This window comes from Oenanthe melanoleuca, chromosome 9, assembly GCF_029582105.1.
Source record: "Oenanthe melanoleuca isolate GR-GAL-2019-014 chromosome 9, OMel1.0, whole genome shotgun sequence".
NCBI classification, from domain to species: domain Eukaryota; kingdom Metazoa; phylum Chordata; class Aves; order Passeriformes; family Muscicapidae; genus Oenanthe; species Oenanthe melanoleuca.
The window spans coordinates 1,274,123-1,291,759 of NC_079343.1; the positions used below are offsets into that span (position 1 = coordinate 1,274,123).

At 40.4% G+C, this 17,637-nt stretch overlaps 1 protein-coding gene across 2 annotated transcripts in view; it reads left to right on the forward strand.

Moving 5' to 3' along the window:
• Positions 1 to 17,637, forward strand: part of CAB39 (calcium binding protein 39) — a 40,709-nt gene that overhangs the window by 8,656 nt on the left and 14,416 nt on the right. For both annotated transcript variants that reach the window (XM_056498733.1, XM_056498734.1), the window contains one exon: positions 12,572 to 12,728. In XM_056498733.1, coding sequence (XP_056354708.1) covers positions 12,615 to 12,728 — 114 coding nt within the window. In that variant the 5' untranslated portion in view covers positions 12,572 to 12,614. The remainder of the gene's footprint in view (positions 1 to 12,571; positions 12,729 to 17,637) is intronic.

A 17,637-nucleotide genomic window follows, 5' to 3' on the forward strand; every position in this document is an offset into this window, starting at 1 on the left:
AAATTTAGATGCTAAATTTTTTATGAAGACTTTCAACCTGTCTGTTCCAAGATTGTTATTTTCTTATATTTGTTACACTTAGCAGAGAAGTTTGCTTAGCGTGATGTGGTCTGCCTGGAAAGGGAACTCGAGTGTCCCCAGGAAGAGAAAGGCATGAAAAGTAGCATGTATCAGCACAGACATCTGACACATTGTTTATCTTCTGTTTTCATTAATATACAATAACTTTGAGTAACTGAAACTCTCAGGTGGTGTCATGAAGGAAGAGGATTTTGACCTGGGTTTTTCAGGAATGGCTGGCTTTTCAGAGTGTGTATGCTGAAGTATCCTGCTATAACATAGGTCTTTGGGCTGGTGTCTTCTGAATCATCAGAAGGACTCTTAATTAGGTTGCCATGGCAAGAGCTTGAGCACATTTTGGGAGCAATCTAGATCATTCCCCTTTCTGATTCGTGTGCTGCAGAGCATTTCATAACATGGAGTTCATGGGTTAGCTGAAGCTCTTCTCCCTCTGCCTCAAAAACTATGAAAGTAAAATACAGTGGTGTGGTGTTAAATGTTATGACTCTCACCTCATCTCTCCTGAAGGTTAGTGACTTGGATAGTTCTCTTAATCCTGGGATGCATCACCACTGCCATTAAATATATCTTTCTATGCTCTGGTGCTCTAAAGGAGCACACCTATCTTGGTAGTTGAGATGTGGTGCAGTTTATGTATCAGAAATTGAATTCCATTCGTGACTGAAGATTTAGACCAAACATTTAAACTGGCAGAAGAAAGAGAGGTGATTTAGGGAAACTGCAGAGTACACTCTTCTACAGCTACCTAAGGTATACAGTGATGTTGAAATTATTTATGTGAAAATTCTGTATTTCAATGGCTGGTTCTTTTATTGGGAGAACAAAGTGAATTATCCTTTAAGGTCTAGTTTTTTTGCTTGCTTGTTTTTTATCTTGGCGCAAAATGTGGTCACTTATTCATTAATGGTTTGTTGTTTAGTTTTAAATGGAGATAATTTTATTATAGAATCATTGAATGATTTGGGTTGGGAAAACACCTTCAAGACTGTCCAGTTCCAGCCCCCTGCCATGGGCAGGGACAGCTTTCACCAGACCAGGCTTTTCAGAGCCCCATCCAGCCCGGCCTTGGGCTGTTCCAGGGATAGAGCATCCACAGTTTCTCTGGGCACCCTGTGGCAGAACCTCCCCACCCTCAAAGGGAAGAATTAATGCCTAGTATCTAATCCAACCCTGACTGCTCTCAGTCTGAAGCCATTCCCCCTTATCAGAAGCCCTTCTGCAGCTCCATTGTAGCCCTTTTGGGGATGGAAGGTACTTTAAGGTCTCCCCAGAGCCTTCTCTTTTCCAGGCTGAGCAGCCCCAGCTCTCTCATCCTGTCTCCATTGCAGAGGTGCTCCAGCCCTCTGATCACCTTTACAATCTCCTCTGGCCTCGCTTCAGCAGCTCCATGTTCCTGCTCTGCTGGGGCCCAGAGCTGGGGGCAGCACTGTGGGTGGGGTCTCAGCAGGGTGGAGTAGAGGGGCAGAATCCCCTCCCTCGTGATGCAGCCCAGGACTTGGGTTGCTGTCTGTGCTGCAGTGCACGCTTCCATGTCATCTAGAGCTTCTCCTCAGTCACCACCCCCGAGTCCTGGGCAGGGATGCTCTCAGTCCATTCTCTGCCCAGACTGTGTTTGTGCTTGGGATTGCCCTGTCCCACAGGCAGGACCTTGCAGTTGCTGTGCTTGTTGAGCTCCATAAGGTTTGCAGGAGCCCACATCTCAGAGCTGTGCAGACCCTGTGGGTGGCATCCATCCCTGCAGTGTGCTGGCTGCACCACACAGCCTGATGAGATCAGCAGCCCTTGCTGGGGGTGTGCTCAATCCCACACATCTGAGCAGTGCCATCCAGTTGTGACCCCTGAGGAACACCACTCCTTTGGGGGGATAATACATTATCAACATGTTGTCTCTTTCCTGAACCCTGGATATCAGACTGGATTTTATCCAGCTGCTTCTCATGAGTTTATTTCTCACTCTGGTGTCTTGCTAGCAATGAGATAGATGTGCACCTGTGAATATAACAGGCATGTTGTGGCCTGTAATGTATTGATTTTTCTTTTTTTCTTTTGTCTTTCAAGTGATGCCTGTGAAATTAATTCATGGTCTTGAGTAATTAGGAAAAGAATTTCTCCTGGCTGGTCTCTGATTTTACTGTTATGTGATGTGTTCCTCTTAGCCACATTGTCCTTGGTAGAGCATACCCAAGAGGAGGCAGGAGTTTTGTCTGAGGATGAGCTGTGATGAGAGTTCTCTACTAAAAGGTACCTCCACACAGCTAACTTGGGGAAATTGGACACTTGATTGATGGTGTACTGATGCTGTCTGGCAGTATGAAGGAAAGAGCACTCTTTAAAAAAGTACTTAACCAGTAAAGCCCTAGCACAGTTCTTATCATGGTGAGTGGTTGTGGTTTTTACTAATCTAAGCTGTATCTGCACTAGGTAGGATTTGCTAGCAGAGCTGTGTCAGTAAACCCTTTGTATTGTCATCAAAACTGTCTTTTAAGTGCCAGGGACCACGGCAAAAAAAAAAATTGCATGACAGAAAGCAAATTTGTCATACGGATAATGACGTATGGATCAGCACAGATATTGCCTCTGCTTCAGCTCCTTCTACTAGGTAAGAGATAATTTAAGGGAAAAAGCCCTGAACAACTCTTTTCCTTTACTGAATAAGGATGTAATGAACTAAAGGGAAAAGATTCCCAGTAATGGTGGTGTCATGATTCTCAGTCGTTTATTGATTGCCCTCTCCTGCTTTCTCTGTGACTCAGTACATAACTCCCATAGGTTATTTGTCAGGAACTCCCTTTTGTAGAGGACGTGAGGATCATTGGATCGTGCACCAAGTTGTCTTGGTTTCATGTAGCCAGAATCTGCTCAGATTCATGAGTATTGATCTCCCAGTGATTTACATGTTAATCTTTGTGTCACACTGCTGAGATCTCGCAGTTGAGGTGACAGTGGCAGAATTGAGGAGTGAGCTGTGGTTTCAGCCACCTCTGCAGAGCGTGACCAGCTCTTTGCAGCGCAGGCTGCTGTGCTTGTTGGGTTTCAGCCCTACTTCTGCCCAGCTGATGCACAAAAGTGAACCTAAGCAGTTAAACTATGCTTGTTTGCCTGCCATCCCAGCTGATTTGTAAAGCTTATGGAACTGTGGTGAAGTCCACAGTGGTATAACATAAAGAGTGTTTAATTGTGAGCTCCCAAATGGATTATTTTGGAAGGGAAGCCTTCACACGTAGAGTGTGGCAAAGCAGAGATGGATGGAGTTCATTCCATGCTGCCTATGGCAGGGACCAGTAGTAATCATTATGGGAAGAGAGCTGCTCCTTGGTGTCTTCCCAGTTCCTAAATCAGTGTTTTTAGGATGTTCCTGGGCTGTATCAGGGTCACTGTTTTACTGCTCATAATCTTAATGCTTTAATATTGTTGTTCTTTAAGTGATATTATTCTTTTGTAGGTTGTTTGTTAAAAATTTGTTGACCTTAAGGTAAATTAGATTAAGAGCTTTGTTGTGTTGAACTTTGATAAACGTAGGTTGAGCATTAGAAGTTTCTAACAGGCCACAGAATATTGTCTCCAAAGAAAGTAAAGAAACCATGGGAAAAATATGGTTCAGTTTCTTTAAAGCTCGTTCTGGAAGTGATACACTTCTCACTGAAATTGTACTTGGGTAAATACTTTATTAATTTTGTTGGGTTTTTTCCCCCAGGCTTTGTTATTTGTGCTACTAGAGAATGGCTTTACTGAGTGTAGGTTTTTGTTTGAGAGAATATTCTCTAAAGAAAATTGTGCCTTAGAGGATTGTGGCTGGAGCAATCCAAGACCCATTCTTGCAGTTTAATTGTTCTCAACTTCTGTTCAAAACAAAACGCCCCAAAAGTGCACATGCACTTCCCTTGTGCTGGTACTTGGGATTCTCATCATCCTTCCTTATGTAACCAGCTCGTGTTTAAAGTGATGTTTTCCCCCTGCTCATTGCACCAGCTTTCTGGTTTGGGCTCAGTGCTCATGTTGTGGTGCTGGTGGGGTTTCCTGTCCTTCACCTGGGTACTTTCTCACACTCACACAGCTGATTTGAGTTACTGGAATGTGTGAACTCTAGGCATATTTCATAATGTGAAATAAATCAGAGATTAAACTGCAGTATCCTTCAAAAGCCTCCACTTTTGCCACTACTTAACTCTCAAAATTGACCCTTAAATGTGTATCAGAAAATCTGGTGCCAAGAGAACCTCTGGAAAGGAATGGGAGTAATACATGCTAAGGACTAGAAATAGTTACAAAGGAGACTCCTGCTTTGCATTTTTGCTTCCAGGGGTGGGTAGCGTGCCATGTACAGAATTGCAGCATTTTTTGTCATGTAACAAATATTCTGGGGTTTGTGATGATGCAGTGCTGGCAACTGAGCCAACAGTAGTGACTGTAATACCAGGTTAGGAGAAAATTGTTTTGGCTTCTACCTGGGCAGAAGTGGGCATATTGTCTGACAACTTTTCTTGAAGCTCCAGGTAAGTTCTTTGGTTTTTTGTGCACAGTGTGCTAGAGACAGTAGTTGCTTTTTGTGATAAAATGTAGTATCATTATTGTTTTTAATAATTCTTAAATATACTTCCGAAGGAATGGGTGAGGCATTCACATGCCTGTCTGTATACCATATTGCAATATAGCAGTAAGGTTTGTGAGGAAATGGATGGGTGGGGTAACTCTAAACAGCACACCAGGGAAAAAAGCTGAGTCATAAGATTTCCTTCAACATGAAGACAGGCTGGGATTTCACATTCTGAGATTTAATATTAACAAGCTTTTCTGCTTATGCTGGATCTCTGAAGCCCCTTAAAAGCAGCAGTAATATTTAAAATCAGTTTCTACTTAATGTTTATGTAGCTGTGTGCTAAACTGCAATTTCTATAACAATGTACCAATCAGAGTATCATGTAGTTTTAGGGAGCTGCAGTGAGCTAGTGGAGCCCAGTGGCAGTAGCTGCCCTTTTTGTCCAGCATAGTGCAGGTGTCTGCTGAAGAAGGAGGCCCTTGAAGAGGCAGAAGGATCATTAAATTAATTGAATGGCAGGAGAGAAGCCTGCTTAATGAAAGGAATCAGATGGCATTTGGTGCTAAAGAAACAAGCAGGGCTATTAGCTGCCATGGTTTTAATTGCTTGGAAATTTTCAGAAAGTAAGAAGCTATGTCACATCATTATTTTCATTTTTATGTAGAAATTTATTTTCCAATTTTACCTTTTTTTTTTTCTGAATCCATTGTATTAATTTTTTTTTGTTCACTTCACTGTTCTTCTGTGTTACCGGTGGGAATTTTTTCTTCATGATTTTAATTTTCCCTGAATTAAGTTGCCATATTTAAAGAGGGGATTTCTTTTCCATCTTAATCTTTAAGGGGGTTACACCACAAATAATTCTGTGATGCAGAGTTGTGAAACAGCTTTTGAATCACATTAAAGCTTTTGTGTGCTGCAGACTTGGTAGAACAAGTTAGCAGGGAATTTTAAGAAAGATGCTAGTGTTCTGTGCTGGGTGGGACATGCCAAAGGTGAGATGAACATGCCTGTCCTTCAAGGAAACTTGTGTGTATGAATTATGTTCCTCACAAAATTATCACAGCAGTTCCAAACAGATCATTGGTGTCATTCTTTTATCCACATTTTAAAGCTATGTTGAAAGAAAAACTGAAAAGTGTGTGGAAGTATTTAGAAGATAGCAAAAATGCTTTTGACCTGGACTATACCATTAAATTTTGCCAGTAATTACCATTTACAAGCACATGGTTACACTGAGCAATTCATGCTGGAGCCCTGAAACACATTGTGGTGTGGCTCCTGCTCTTTATCAGTCTCATTTCCTTTGTGACAGGGAGGTTTTGCAGGTGAGCTTGTATTAATAACTGTGCTACTTAGACACATATTTTGGATGAGAGGCTGTTGTGTTTCAATTTGTTTAACATATCCAAAAGAAAAGTAAAGAACTGCTTTGGTACAATACTGAAGCTCTGGAAAATCTTTTAATCTAGTGGGAAACCATCTATCCAGAATAAGGGATACTGAAAGATGTAGTAGAACACAGCACATGAAAAATGTGCAAGAATGTTTTAATGAGGAATGTGAGCACTCAGTTGAAATAACAGACTGAAGGAAATGATGGCTGCTGCCCTTGGTCACTACACTTGTGCAATCAGAAGTGGTAAGGCCTTTCAGGAAGGCAGGGTAGGCAGGAATTTGCAGTGATGAGCTGGCAGCAATATTCCAGATGCTTCCCAGTGGCACCTGGCTGCTGTCCTGTGCTGCTGCTGCATGTACTGGGACAAACCACACTCACAGGAAGGACAGGCAGGAGCTTCCTCTACACTCTGATAACTGGTGACATTTCATAATCTTGTACAAGGGGGTTGAATAGCTAATGAGGTGCTGCTTCTGGCTTTGAAGTACTCACAGGTTTTTGTTTTTTTTTTGTTTTTTTTTTGCAAGGAGCATGGTAGCTTGCATAAAAAATGGTTTTTGGATCAAAGACATGGCTGTCAGTCTTCCTTTGGGATGCTGGGCATGTCTGAGTGTGAGACAGTGCTTTTAAAAATGCATAATTTCTCGATCTCTTTCTGGTTTTATCATTCTAACCAGACTTCACAGTGGTGAATTCTAGCTGAGCTAACATTGTAGCAATTACACTTGAAGAAAACTGATTTATGTTACTGTTTTCAATACTGCCTTAATGGTCCCTATTAATCCAAGAAGCATGCAGTGAAAGAGTGAGTTCTGAGGGAAATCAGGTCTATCAAGACAAACATGAACTTGCTGTATTATATTTTTAAAATATTAATGTGCCCCTTTTTAGCAAGATACACATGTTGTGTCAGCAATAGGTTGATAAATTGTCAATTAAAAATCCACATGCAGTGCAGCCCCAACTGTTTACTGAGAAACTTGGTATTTTGCCTTTGTAGACTCATTAGTTTATTTAGGTGTATTTGCTTAAGCCATTCTCCTATGTGTTATTAGCACTGTGGAAGATAATTGACACACGAATGATTTAAGGATAGAAGTTGGCAGCTTCCCCCTACCTGGAGGAGGAGGAGAAGCTGGTGTGCCTTTCACTCCTGACTGCCTCAGCATCTCCTCCTCCCTTCTTTGGGCTGGGGCTGGCTCACAGCTTAGGGTGCCCTGTACTGGTTTGTCTTAAGAACCTTTCAGAATTTTTATTTATTGTCTCTAATTTTTGTTGGCTTTGTCTTCTCCCATTTTGGTCTGTTAAGTCAGCATGCCGGGCACTGGGACAAATATCAGGCTTCTCAAAATAACTGATGGAAAGTGACCTTGCCCCTCCAGCCCTGCTGTTGGTTCAGCTCCAGCCTTACCATGGAGTGCTCTTCTGGAGAGATCAGAGCTGATTGACAGCTACTTGCTCCTCAAAGGGATGTTTTTTCTACATTCCCTACACTACTCATTGTTTATATTCATTTTACATGGTAGCTTTTTTTGTAGCTTGATGAATGCTCAGCTCATGGACAGGTCAGCTGGCCCTGGCATAAAACAGGGGAAGGGATGTGGTGCTGGGACCAGAGGGGGAACGGGACCTCCCCAGCAGCAGTGGCTCATCGGCCCTGGGGAGCCTCACTGGGAATTATTTGGCCTTACTAAAATTACATTGGTTTTCTTTGATCTGCAGCAGTTTTCTTCTTACATGCACATTAAATGGATGTTACATGGGCTTTCTCACTATGCTTAGATTTTTTAAACATGTGCAGTTGCATCCAGGAAATAGCTGAAGGGTTTTTTTCCTCCTCTTTTCCTCATTAGGAGGTTACAAAAGCAGTCACCTTAAACTCTTGATGTGTATAGGCAACAAGATGCACCAGGACTTAATATTAGTGCAATTAAACGGTGAAGGTCATAATAGAATAAGGATTGAGTTTATTGCACCTGTTTGTTTCACAAAATGTAGGGGTTTTTTACATTAGTTAAGTAGCATTTTGCATGGGAATAGGTAGTGGTTTGCTCTCTGGAGCTGGAATATGTGTGTATGCTTAAATTATGCTTTATTTATGGATTATACTTCAGTGCAGACAGAAAAAGGTTAAACTTAATGTTGTGGTAAATTCATGGTGTGTCTAAAGTAGAAAGGCTTGAGTTTACTTATGCTGCTGGTATTGCTTTCTGTTCAATTTAATTCCTTTCCCTTCTTGCCTTTAAAAGTCTGTGTTGGTGAGAACAAATTCATTTGTTATTGGAGTAACTCTACACATGCTAGTGCAGTCAGGAGTGTAATTGTACTATTGCTTGTACCTATATTGTTCTGAAAATAGTAATGCAGGCATCTCACATTAACAAAATCATACTTTCTTACAACAGAAAAAAACACTTTTACTAGTAAGTAATCATGTTTTAAACGGTGGCACACACTTCTGCTATAGAGTTAGGATATTTTCTGACCCTTCAAATAAAAAAGCTCATCTGCATGACAGACCATAGTCCAGCCTAGTGTAGCTGTTCTTTGGAGAATTTAAATTAACTAAAGGAAAGGAATTTGTTTATCATGCTCCTGGATTTGTTCCTGTGGCGCTTTTTTTTTTTTTTTCTGCAGGAGAGTTGTCCTCACAGAGAAATGCTGGGGGTTTTTTTTAGCTCAGCAGACACTTTAAAATCTTATATATGGAATGTGTTAGATTTAAGTTGAACATTATTGATTGTTTGGTCAATCTAGTGAATTAAAAAATACAAAGCCTTATAGATAAAGCAAACTGCATGGATGCCAGGTGCATTGACAGAGCTGGAAGTTATATACTATCTGAAACAGTGGGGCTACTATCTCTGGTTATCACAAAAGCCCAAATGTCCCAGTGTGCCCGAGTGTGTCAGTGGAGCTGCAGTCTCTGGGTGTTTGGCCATGTGCCATGCTGTTGTTTGATGGTCCATTGGGATTGGTAACATCACTACAGAGTTCTAATTGTGGCTGTGACCCCAATGCTTTGAGGACCTTAAATTTTGTTACTTTTGGCCTACTTGAATGCTGGTGAAATAAAATGCATGCCTGAGAAAGTCTGAGGTTTGTATAATGTTGTCCATGGCCTCTTTAACAAATGGATAACGTGAGGTTTCTGGGAAGGGCAGATAAAGCAAAGCAGCCCAGCAGAGCACAGAGCTGGCCATGTACTTACTGCAGTTTAACTCTTCAGGAATCCTATGATCCTTTGTTTTGCCACAATCAGCGTTTTATCCTGAATTTGCAAGGAAACCAGGTGCTAATATTGTGAATCAGTTATCATTTGACATGATGTAAGGCCTATTCTTATTTACAGAAAATGTCATTTGATGTTGTTCCCTTTTTTTCTTGTGTTGCAGATGTGGGTGGTGGCAGCTCTTTCCGATCCCACACAGATGTTGTCATTGTCTATTGTGCACAGAGTGCTGCTGGGGGTAGTTTTGCTGGGCTGAAAAAGGAACAGCCTGTCTATGTTCTCCTGCATCAAGTACAGCTTTGAGAGACAAAGCACTGCTCCTGCCTTTTTTTCTTTTTTTTTTTTTTTTTTTTTTTGGCAGGATGTGGCACAGGTTTTTCAGTAACAGAATTTTGCTTCAGGGTTTGTGGGATCTTCAGTCTTGAGGCCTCAGATGGTGTTCCCAGCAGTGCCATTGGATTCCTTCCAGTAATAAAATTGCAATGGCATAAACTATGTATTTACTCCATTTTATATAATAAAAGAAATACCTTGAAGCAAAATGTCACCTTCATTAATCAAGGATGTAGATTTTCTTCTTAGTGGTGCTGACAGTCATTCCTGATTTTTCTAAATTACTTGTGAGAGATTTGTACAGGAACTTACCTGGACTGGGAGAAAATGTTTAATATAAATGTATGCTAGTGAACTGTTATTAATTGATTATTTTCTACTAGATATGCTAGTACATAGAGTGTAGTTTATGTATGACTGGAGTATGTATATATATCTGATTTACACAGAACATGGAAGGTTTCAGGAATAAGTCAAGGCTGTAGACCATTGTTAATTTAAAGAAAAACTTTGTCACTGTCTAGAGGCAAATCAAGTTTTGCAAGCCTAGACCTTGGGCACACATGAGGACAGTTGTTTATCAGTATCCCATATTTCCCTAGGTTTTGTGTTGTCCATGTAGTTTTTTAGACTTAAGAAGTAGCATAGTTCTGATCTAGAAAATGAATGTGCAGAGCTGTTTTCTTTGGTTTGATTTATTTTCTTTGTATATTCCTCTCATACCACATTTTGTGGTTCCATATATTTTAGTTCTCTGAGCTGATTCCTAATGGATTTGCTCCTGTTTGAATGCATAATCCAAGGAATTAAGACTGGCAATTTCTCGAGCCACTCCTTTTCTGTTACATGGGTATAGCCATCTTCCAGAATGAATAGACAGAGTAGTTGTTAAATACAATTATTATCAGTGATGATATGCAAACACGAAAGAATCCAGATTTGTTTTCAGGGCTCATCTTAATTTGGTAGAAGTAGTAATCAAAGGGAGAGATAAAGAGAAGATTTAAAATGTTGCTGTGATGCTTGAGGTGTGTCATCTCTGTTATGGGGAAATTGTGCTTATTTTCACACTGTGTCTTTCTAGGAAAAAAATCCTGTGTGAAAATAGCAAAATTTTCCTTAAATATTGTTTTAAATGCCATTGTATTTTCATTAAATAACAGTCAGTAGTGGTGCTTTCCTGTAGGCAGGTTTCCATTCCACTAGATGAGATAAAGTTTGAGGCAAAATTCTCTTGTCAAAGGAATGACCTGTGGGCAATTTTTGATCTCTTTTTTTATCTCCTGCATTTGTAATTTCAGTGTTAGAGCCCCTTTGTGCAGATTGTGAATAAGAGATTACTATAATGACGCACACTACAAAATAAATGCAACAGAAAGTCCTTGTGATCTGTTAAATAATGGAAATGGCTGGTGGAAGGTCTTGTTCCAAGCTTCCTGCTGATACTTTTATCTGGAAGCAATCTAATTAAAACTACCTGCTTTATGCTTTGTGAAGTCAGTTGCAGGCATGGAACTGTGAACCTAGGATCTCTGTAACTGCTTACCTGAAATCTCTACTTATGGAAATTTACTTGGCTAAAGATCTGAGTTCTTCTGTTCTTACCCTTTAAATTGTTGTCGTTGTGCCAGCCAAACTTCCTTGTTTGAAAAATAAAAACAACTCAAAAATAGCACTGCATTGGGATTTTTCATCCATGATCAAAACTCTGTTGGATAAGATCAGGAGTAACATTTTGGAGTTCCTGGTGGATGAGCTGGTATTTTAATCATGGAGCAAAGTGCATCATGTCAGATAAGAAGCTTCAACTTGTGCTAGTTAGAGTTGACTTGTTACACACTACACAGACTCTGCAAGAAGATAGAAATCCAAGTTTCAGTGTAATACCCCTTCTTTGGAATGACAGTGCAGGCTCTGCTCTGCAGCTTCAGCTGTCTTTTGTGTCTAGCAGAAGTAGCACTGTCAGCATTTTTAATGGAGGATTTCCTGTTCTTTTCTGTCTAGATTAGACTTGTAGAAGTATGCTTTATTACTTTATGGAATTCACTTGTAAGAAGCTTTTATTATTGTTTAAATGTGGGTGTTTAAATATGTTTAGTAACTAAAGCTACAGTACACTCATTTATTCCAGTAGTACTTTTCTATTTTGTACACAGAAGAGAGTATATATATATGTGTGTGTGTGTGCATAAAAGTAAATACATGTAAATATGCAGAAGAATAAATGTGTTTGGATTTGAGAGACAGATATTTTTAGGGAAGGAAACTCTCCTGTAAAACATGTTTTATCTTTTTGAGAAAGATACACATCACATGTTGGTTTTAATGTTTCCAAGTGCTGTATGTATCCCTGCTAGATATCAAATTTTATTTCCCATAAAATGTGTGATGGTGAGACTGTATTTCAGTCTTATTTCAGATGGGAAGATGCCAGGCATGCCAGGTGTTTTGGCAGGAATGGGCTGCTGTCTGTAGCCTCACCTGCTTTGTGTTTGTAGGTCCTGCACTGAGGTGCAGACTCTGGGGTCTGCTTTGCATTTGCAAATTGATTATGGAATGAATCTGGGTAAAAGCTTGTACCTGGGCAGTCACTGCAGAGCCCTGAGACATGAGAAGCTGTGTGTCAGGCACCTCGTGTGAGAAGGCTTTTTGCTTGACAGCATTAATTGGAATAATTGATCCTAGTCAGTCTTGCCAATATGTCATGTGTGCAGTATGTGGCTTTGGATATAATGAATGTACTCTTTAATTTGCTCCTGAAGCATAAGGTGATGATCTTAATGTGAGTTCTTCCATTGTGTATCTTATGTTTTAAAAGAAAATGAAATACAAGAATTTAAGTTTGTCATGACAAGCTTCTAGTTCTTCTGTCAAGGATCATTATTCTATGTATGAATACCTTTGCTGCTCTCTCTTGATCTTTGTGTGCGTTGTTATACAGAGCTCAGGTTTCTATTTTTGATGTACTTTCTTTCTCCTCCTTTTCCAGGTGAAGCAGGAGCCATAGAAGGAAGACCTTGTGGTTTGCAATCATGCCATTCCCCTTTGGCAAGTCCCACAAGTCTCCTGCAGACATAGTGAAAAACCTGAAGGAGAGCATGGCAGTTCTAGAAAAACAAGACATCTCTGACAAAAAGGCAGAAAAGGTACAGTTGTGATGTTCTAGTTGCTACACTGTGTTTGAAAGTGGGGGAAAGGGGGAATTTACAGCTGTCGAAACTGAATCAATTAGGAATTATTTTGGTAGTTTATACTCTGATAAAGGGTAATTTATGTACCTTTGAACAGGTGTGTGTCCTGTTGGTTGGTTTGCTTACACCACTGGCAGCTGATAATGATATTTAAAATGATTTGGAACTGTGGGACACTGCATTCTTTTACAGTGCCTTCAATACTGCACAAGTAGTTCTGTCTCTGCTTGTCCATGCAGATCTTTACAGAGCAGAGTGTCACTTAATGAAGCTGAGGAACTTTGTGTCTTCAGGCATGGAGAATATATTTTGGCTTTCCTGCCTCTTCTTCAACCCACACTAGGACAAGTTCCTATGCTAGTGCAGTTTCCTTTAGATGGATGTCTTGCTACTTCAGGCTCTGTACCAGCCCAGAGTCATTTACTTCTCACCTGGCATGCTTGATTTTACAGTTGTACAGTATCTGACCTCAAAGTTCAGCCTGTGTGCAGCTGCATCCCACCTAGTGAATTGTGTGGCAGAGGTTGAGTGCCCTCCTTGGAGCCTCTCCCAGCGTTATTTAACTATTATGTGTCATTCTTGGCATCCAGAGTCTCATACAGGAGTTAGTCACAATCTTTTCATGTTCAACTGTGTTTTTAAGCAGAGTGTGGCCAGCTCCTCTATATTGTTTCACCTAGATTTGACACTATTGCTTTAAAGGGTCTTAATTAAATTGCCATCTTAGTTCTGATATTCTTTAATAATTAGCATCTTCTACTCCTTTGCCACCATGTGGTATGTTACAGGTGTCTTGCAGTGAACCACAGTAGTTTCCTCTGATGCTTTTCCTCTCCTATTGGAGAGAAAAATGTTACATTCTGTTATGCAGGCTTGTGTGAAGGCTGGAAGGATTGTCATTTGCTGCTGCTTTTCTTCTTTCTCTTAAAGAGCCTTCCCTCAAGAGAGGAGGGGTAGGTGCATTCTGAAGAGTCTGAGACTTGGCACTGCCTCCTTTGTCTCAGCCTCATTATTAGTTCCTGGAGATGTGGCCTGGTCTTAAAATCTCCACTCTTTTGTATCCTCTCTTTCTGCCTAGACCCCTAATGGGGGACAGACCAGCCATCCCATTGTAGCTGTGTACTGTAGCACATGTGTGTGTTCCTGGTGCTGTAGCTGAAGATTGATGTGTACCATTTCTTCTTGCTGGCCTTCAGTCCCACACCTCCATCTTTTTGAAAGACTTCATTTATGTGAGGCTGCTGCTCTGACAAGAAGTAATATGCTATGCCTATGGAGTGGTTTTTCCTGTGTCATACAGAAGGTAACACGTTGTGCTTGCAGGAGAACAAAGGCTCAGATTCAGTAGGTTAAGTGTGAGGAAGGCTAAATCCTGACATCCAGGGGATGCAGAAGTTGTTCTTGTTTTTATGACTTCATTTTATTAGTGATCAGATGTGTATAAAATATGGTGTGTGTCAGTAATGTTGTCATTATTGCTGTTTGATCTGGGGTATGCTTTTGTAGTCTGTCACGTATCAACAGGGTAATTTCAGTGCTGGGTCAGCATGCTTAATACTCAGTGGTTATAAAAGTACCTCTTTGGGTTAAGGCACTACCAGTTTTTCTTAGACCTGTTTTGTTTCTTATAATATTGAGTTTACTGTTACATGGAGAATGCTCTTTAACAACTTTGTTGCACAATTGGCAATACAGATTTATAAGAAAAATAGACAAATAAATTTCCCTGGAAGTTGTAGGTGTAGTTATGTTTGAGAAGAATTCCTCATTTTTTTCAGTGCTTAGGCTGAAATTTGAAACTGTTAATGTTTTGTTAGCAGAAACAAAATATCAAAGGAGGTAATAAAGATTTTAAAATATTGGACAGTGTGTGTTCCTGTCCATTCTTTATAATCATAATGGAAGATACTCTTCAAAGTAAAATATGTAAAACAATAGTGATGTCTTGTTCAATTATGGAACATTTTGCTCTGTAATACGAAAAGTTATTTTATAACCAAAAATCTGAAATTCAAGTGTATCCTAGTTACATGTTAATCTACCTTTTTGAGCTCTGTGAAGACTGGAGAAAAATTAACCAGGTAGTTCTCTAGGTCATTTGAAATGTCCTTTAAGCATGTGGTGCTCGTTTAGGAGCTGGGAGCTGGGCTGGGGGAGCTGGGCTGTGGCTCACTCCTCCCATCTCCCTCGTGTGCCACAGCTCTGGTGCTTGCTGGCTTCAGTGCTGTGCTTAGCACAGAGGTCATGGCTTGCAGTATTTTGGAAGGGAAATGAGATTTCAAGCGCTTTATAACTGAAATGTGTTCATCGTTTGTGCTGTTAGTTCTCCATTGCTTGTGCCCCCTCAGAAGGGGGGGCTAAAGGGAAGGGAAAGGAAACCTCCTTTACTATAAGCAGGACCTACCCTTGATCTAGTCCATTAGTTAGTCTTTACTGACGTCTCTTCCTTCTCTTTGGCTGATCCCAGCAATTTTTCATACTACAGTTCACTTGGTGTGTGGCACACATTTACTGTCAAGCAGGTAAATATTTACTCATGCAATCAAGTTGTTCTTTGCTACCCTCTGACCTTGGGTTAACCTGGTCCCAGCAGCTCCCTTTGGTGATGGAGCCCTGTTGTTATCCCAGGCAGGATGGCCCTTGCAGGGGTGGTTGGCCTCTCTCCTTTAGGTCCCAGTTGTGTGTGATGGCAGCACTTGAGTAACGGGGCTGCACCCAGAGCTGCTTGGCTCAGCTCTCCAGGGGGATACCTGTTGCCACAGGTCACATTTCCTGCAGGGAGTTAATGCTGTCATTCATAAAGCAGTAAAATCTTAGATTTGTTACACATGTGTGCACAATTAAGCTGTGGTGGAAAGAAGGCTAAAGGTTAAGTAATCTGCCTGGCCTCCAGTGTGGGGCTGTTGCTCAAGGGGTAAAGATGAGGCTTCTTCTGGAAGTAGCAGGTGAGTGGACATGCTTCTCTTCTAATTGAACTTAGCTCTTCTGTGCAGTCTCCATGCTAAATGTCTACTGGAAAATCATACAATCATTTTTGGCCTTTAAATGTACTACTGCACTTATGTAGTTACATTTATGGAATTGTATGTTTTTGTAAGCATTTTGAAATCTGGCCAATTTAAGTAGTCATTAAAATGATGCTTTTTGCTTGTGATAGGTATTGCTCTCAACTAGTAAAATTATTCACCCAGTACAGACTCCAGGCTATATCTGGTTTATCTTTTTGATGGATGTTTTCATTAGTATAGTGCAGTTTCTGTAACTGCATTATCCATGTGTAGAGAACCCCCATCTGCTGGGGTTCCATAGGCCTGGAGATTGCCGAGCTCACTGGAAATATTTTACGACTGGCCACGTGTTCTTTATCTCTTTGTACTGTTGATAAACCCCAAATAATCAAGCTGTGCAACTCTAGATAGAGTATTTGGGGTTTGCACTGCTTACCATTTAAGAAAATACTAAATTTTAGGGTGTTCCACTCATCTTTCCAGAAACTGGAATAAACCATAGTTATAAAGATGTGCACCTCTTCTGGTATAACAATCATATGTGTGACTTCATGGTATCTGCTTTTATATTTAAATACTATCTTCCTGTCCTTCGTAAGCATGGAGAAGTACTGTATTTTCCTTGCTTTACATTTAATTTTTATAGTGTGGCTTGTCCATTTCTGGCACCATTGAATTTCAAATATGACGTGCCACAAAATTTTTCTTTAAAATTCAGGTTGCTCTTACTCAGTGTTGAGAACATATAAATACAGATGTTAAAACTTAAAAATATAAATTTCAACATATAAAATATATACTTAGAGACTATATAGAGAGTATAGCTATTCTGTATTTATAAAATACACCCTGATCATACATTGTACTGGGATATATTTTATGTATTTATACATTTAGTGTCTGATTGTTAGTTTCACTTTTGATCATAGGTTTTTGGATGAACCTCATTGAGTATTTTGATCTTTATCTCTAGAAATCTTTTCCCCCCCTCTTAAAAGAAAGAAGTGCATTAGATAATTTGGATCTCAGTATCTTAGAAAATCTTGCAAGTGATGCTAACCAACCTTCTTTATCTTTCTTGGTTTTATTTGTTTTTAGTGGCTTTTTACTTGGCTCTTCACACCAATATTTAATGTAGCATTATGTTTTTCAGTGTAACTATCTAAATTTCATTCTGCATCTGAAATGGCAAAAATAGATCTGCACATCTTGGATTTGGAGTATATTTGAGAGTTCATGGAATATACAAGAATAAGGAGGATCTAGACGTTTGTCAGAGCTTTTTTCCAGACTTTTTGATGTTAAATTTTAGAGTAGAGGAGAAGCAGTATAAGGATGTTATCTTTTATGAAAGTATAGTGCATCGAAAGACATTGGTTACTGATACAATACTTCCAGAAAACCTCATACTTGTATTTCCAGAAGATGCCCAGGAATGATAGCTGGGGTGATGCAAGGCTTTGGTGCTGCAGATGGTACAGGCTGCCTGGAGAGGTGGTGGAGGGTCCATCCATGGGGCTGTTGGGCATGGCTGGCCATCAGCCTGCTCAGCTTGGCAGGACTGAGGTGGCCCTGCCTCCAGCAGTGGTTGCATCCTGATGGCCTCCTGAGGTACCTTCCAGCCTGAGCTGTGCTGCTTTTTAGGGATGTGGTTTAGTGGCAGCCTTGAGTTTAAGGTCTTTTCCAACCTCAGTGGTTCAGTGTCTCTGACTTGCCCTTCCCACTAACGCTTCGTGCCATGCCAAGTTCCAGTGGAGCACATTCAGGTGCTCCTGAGGTTCTGAAGGGCACTGAAGTCCTGCTGGCTCTTCCTGAAGTTCCCTAGCTGTATGTTCATCTTGGGCTAGAAGCCTTTT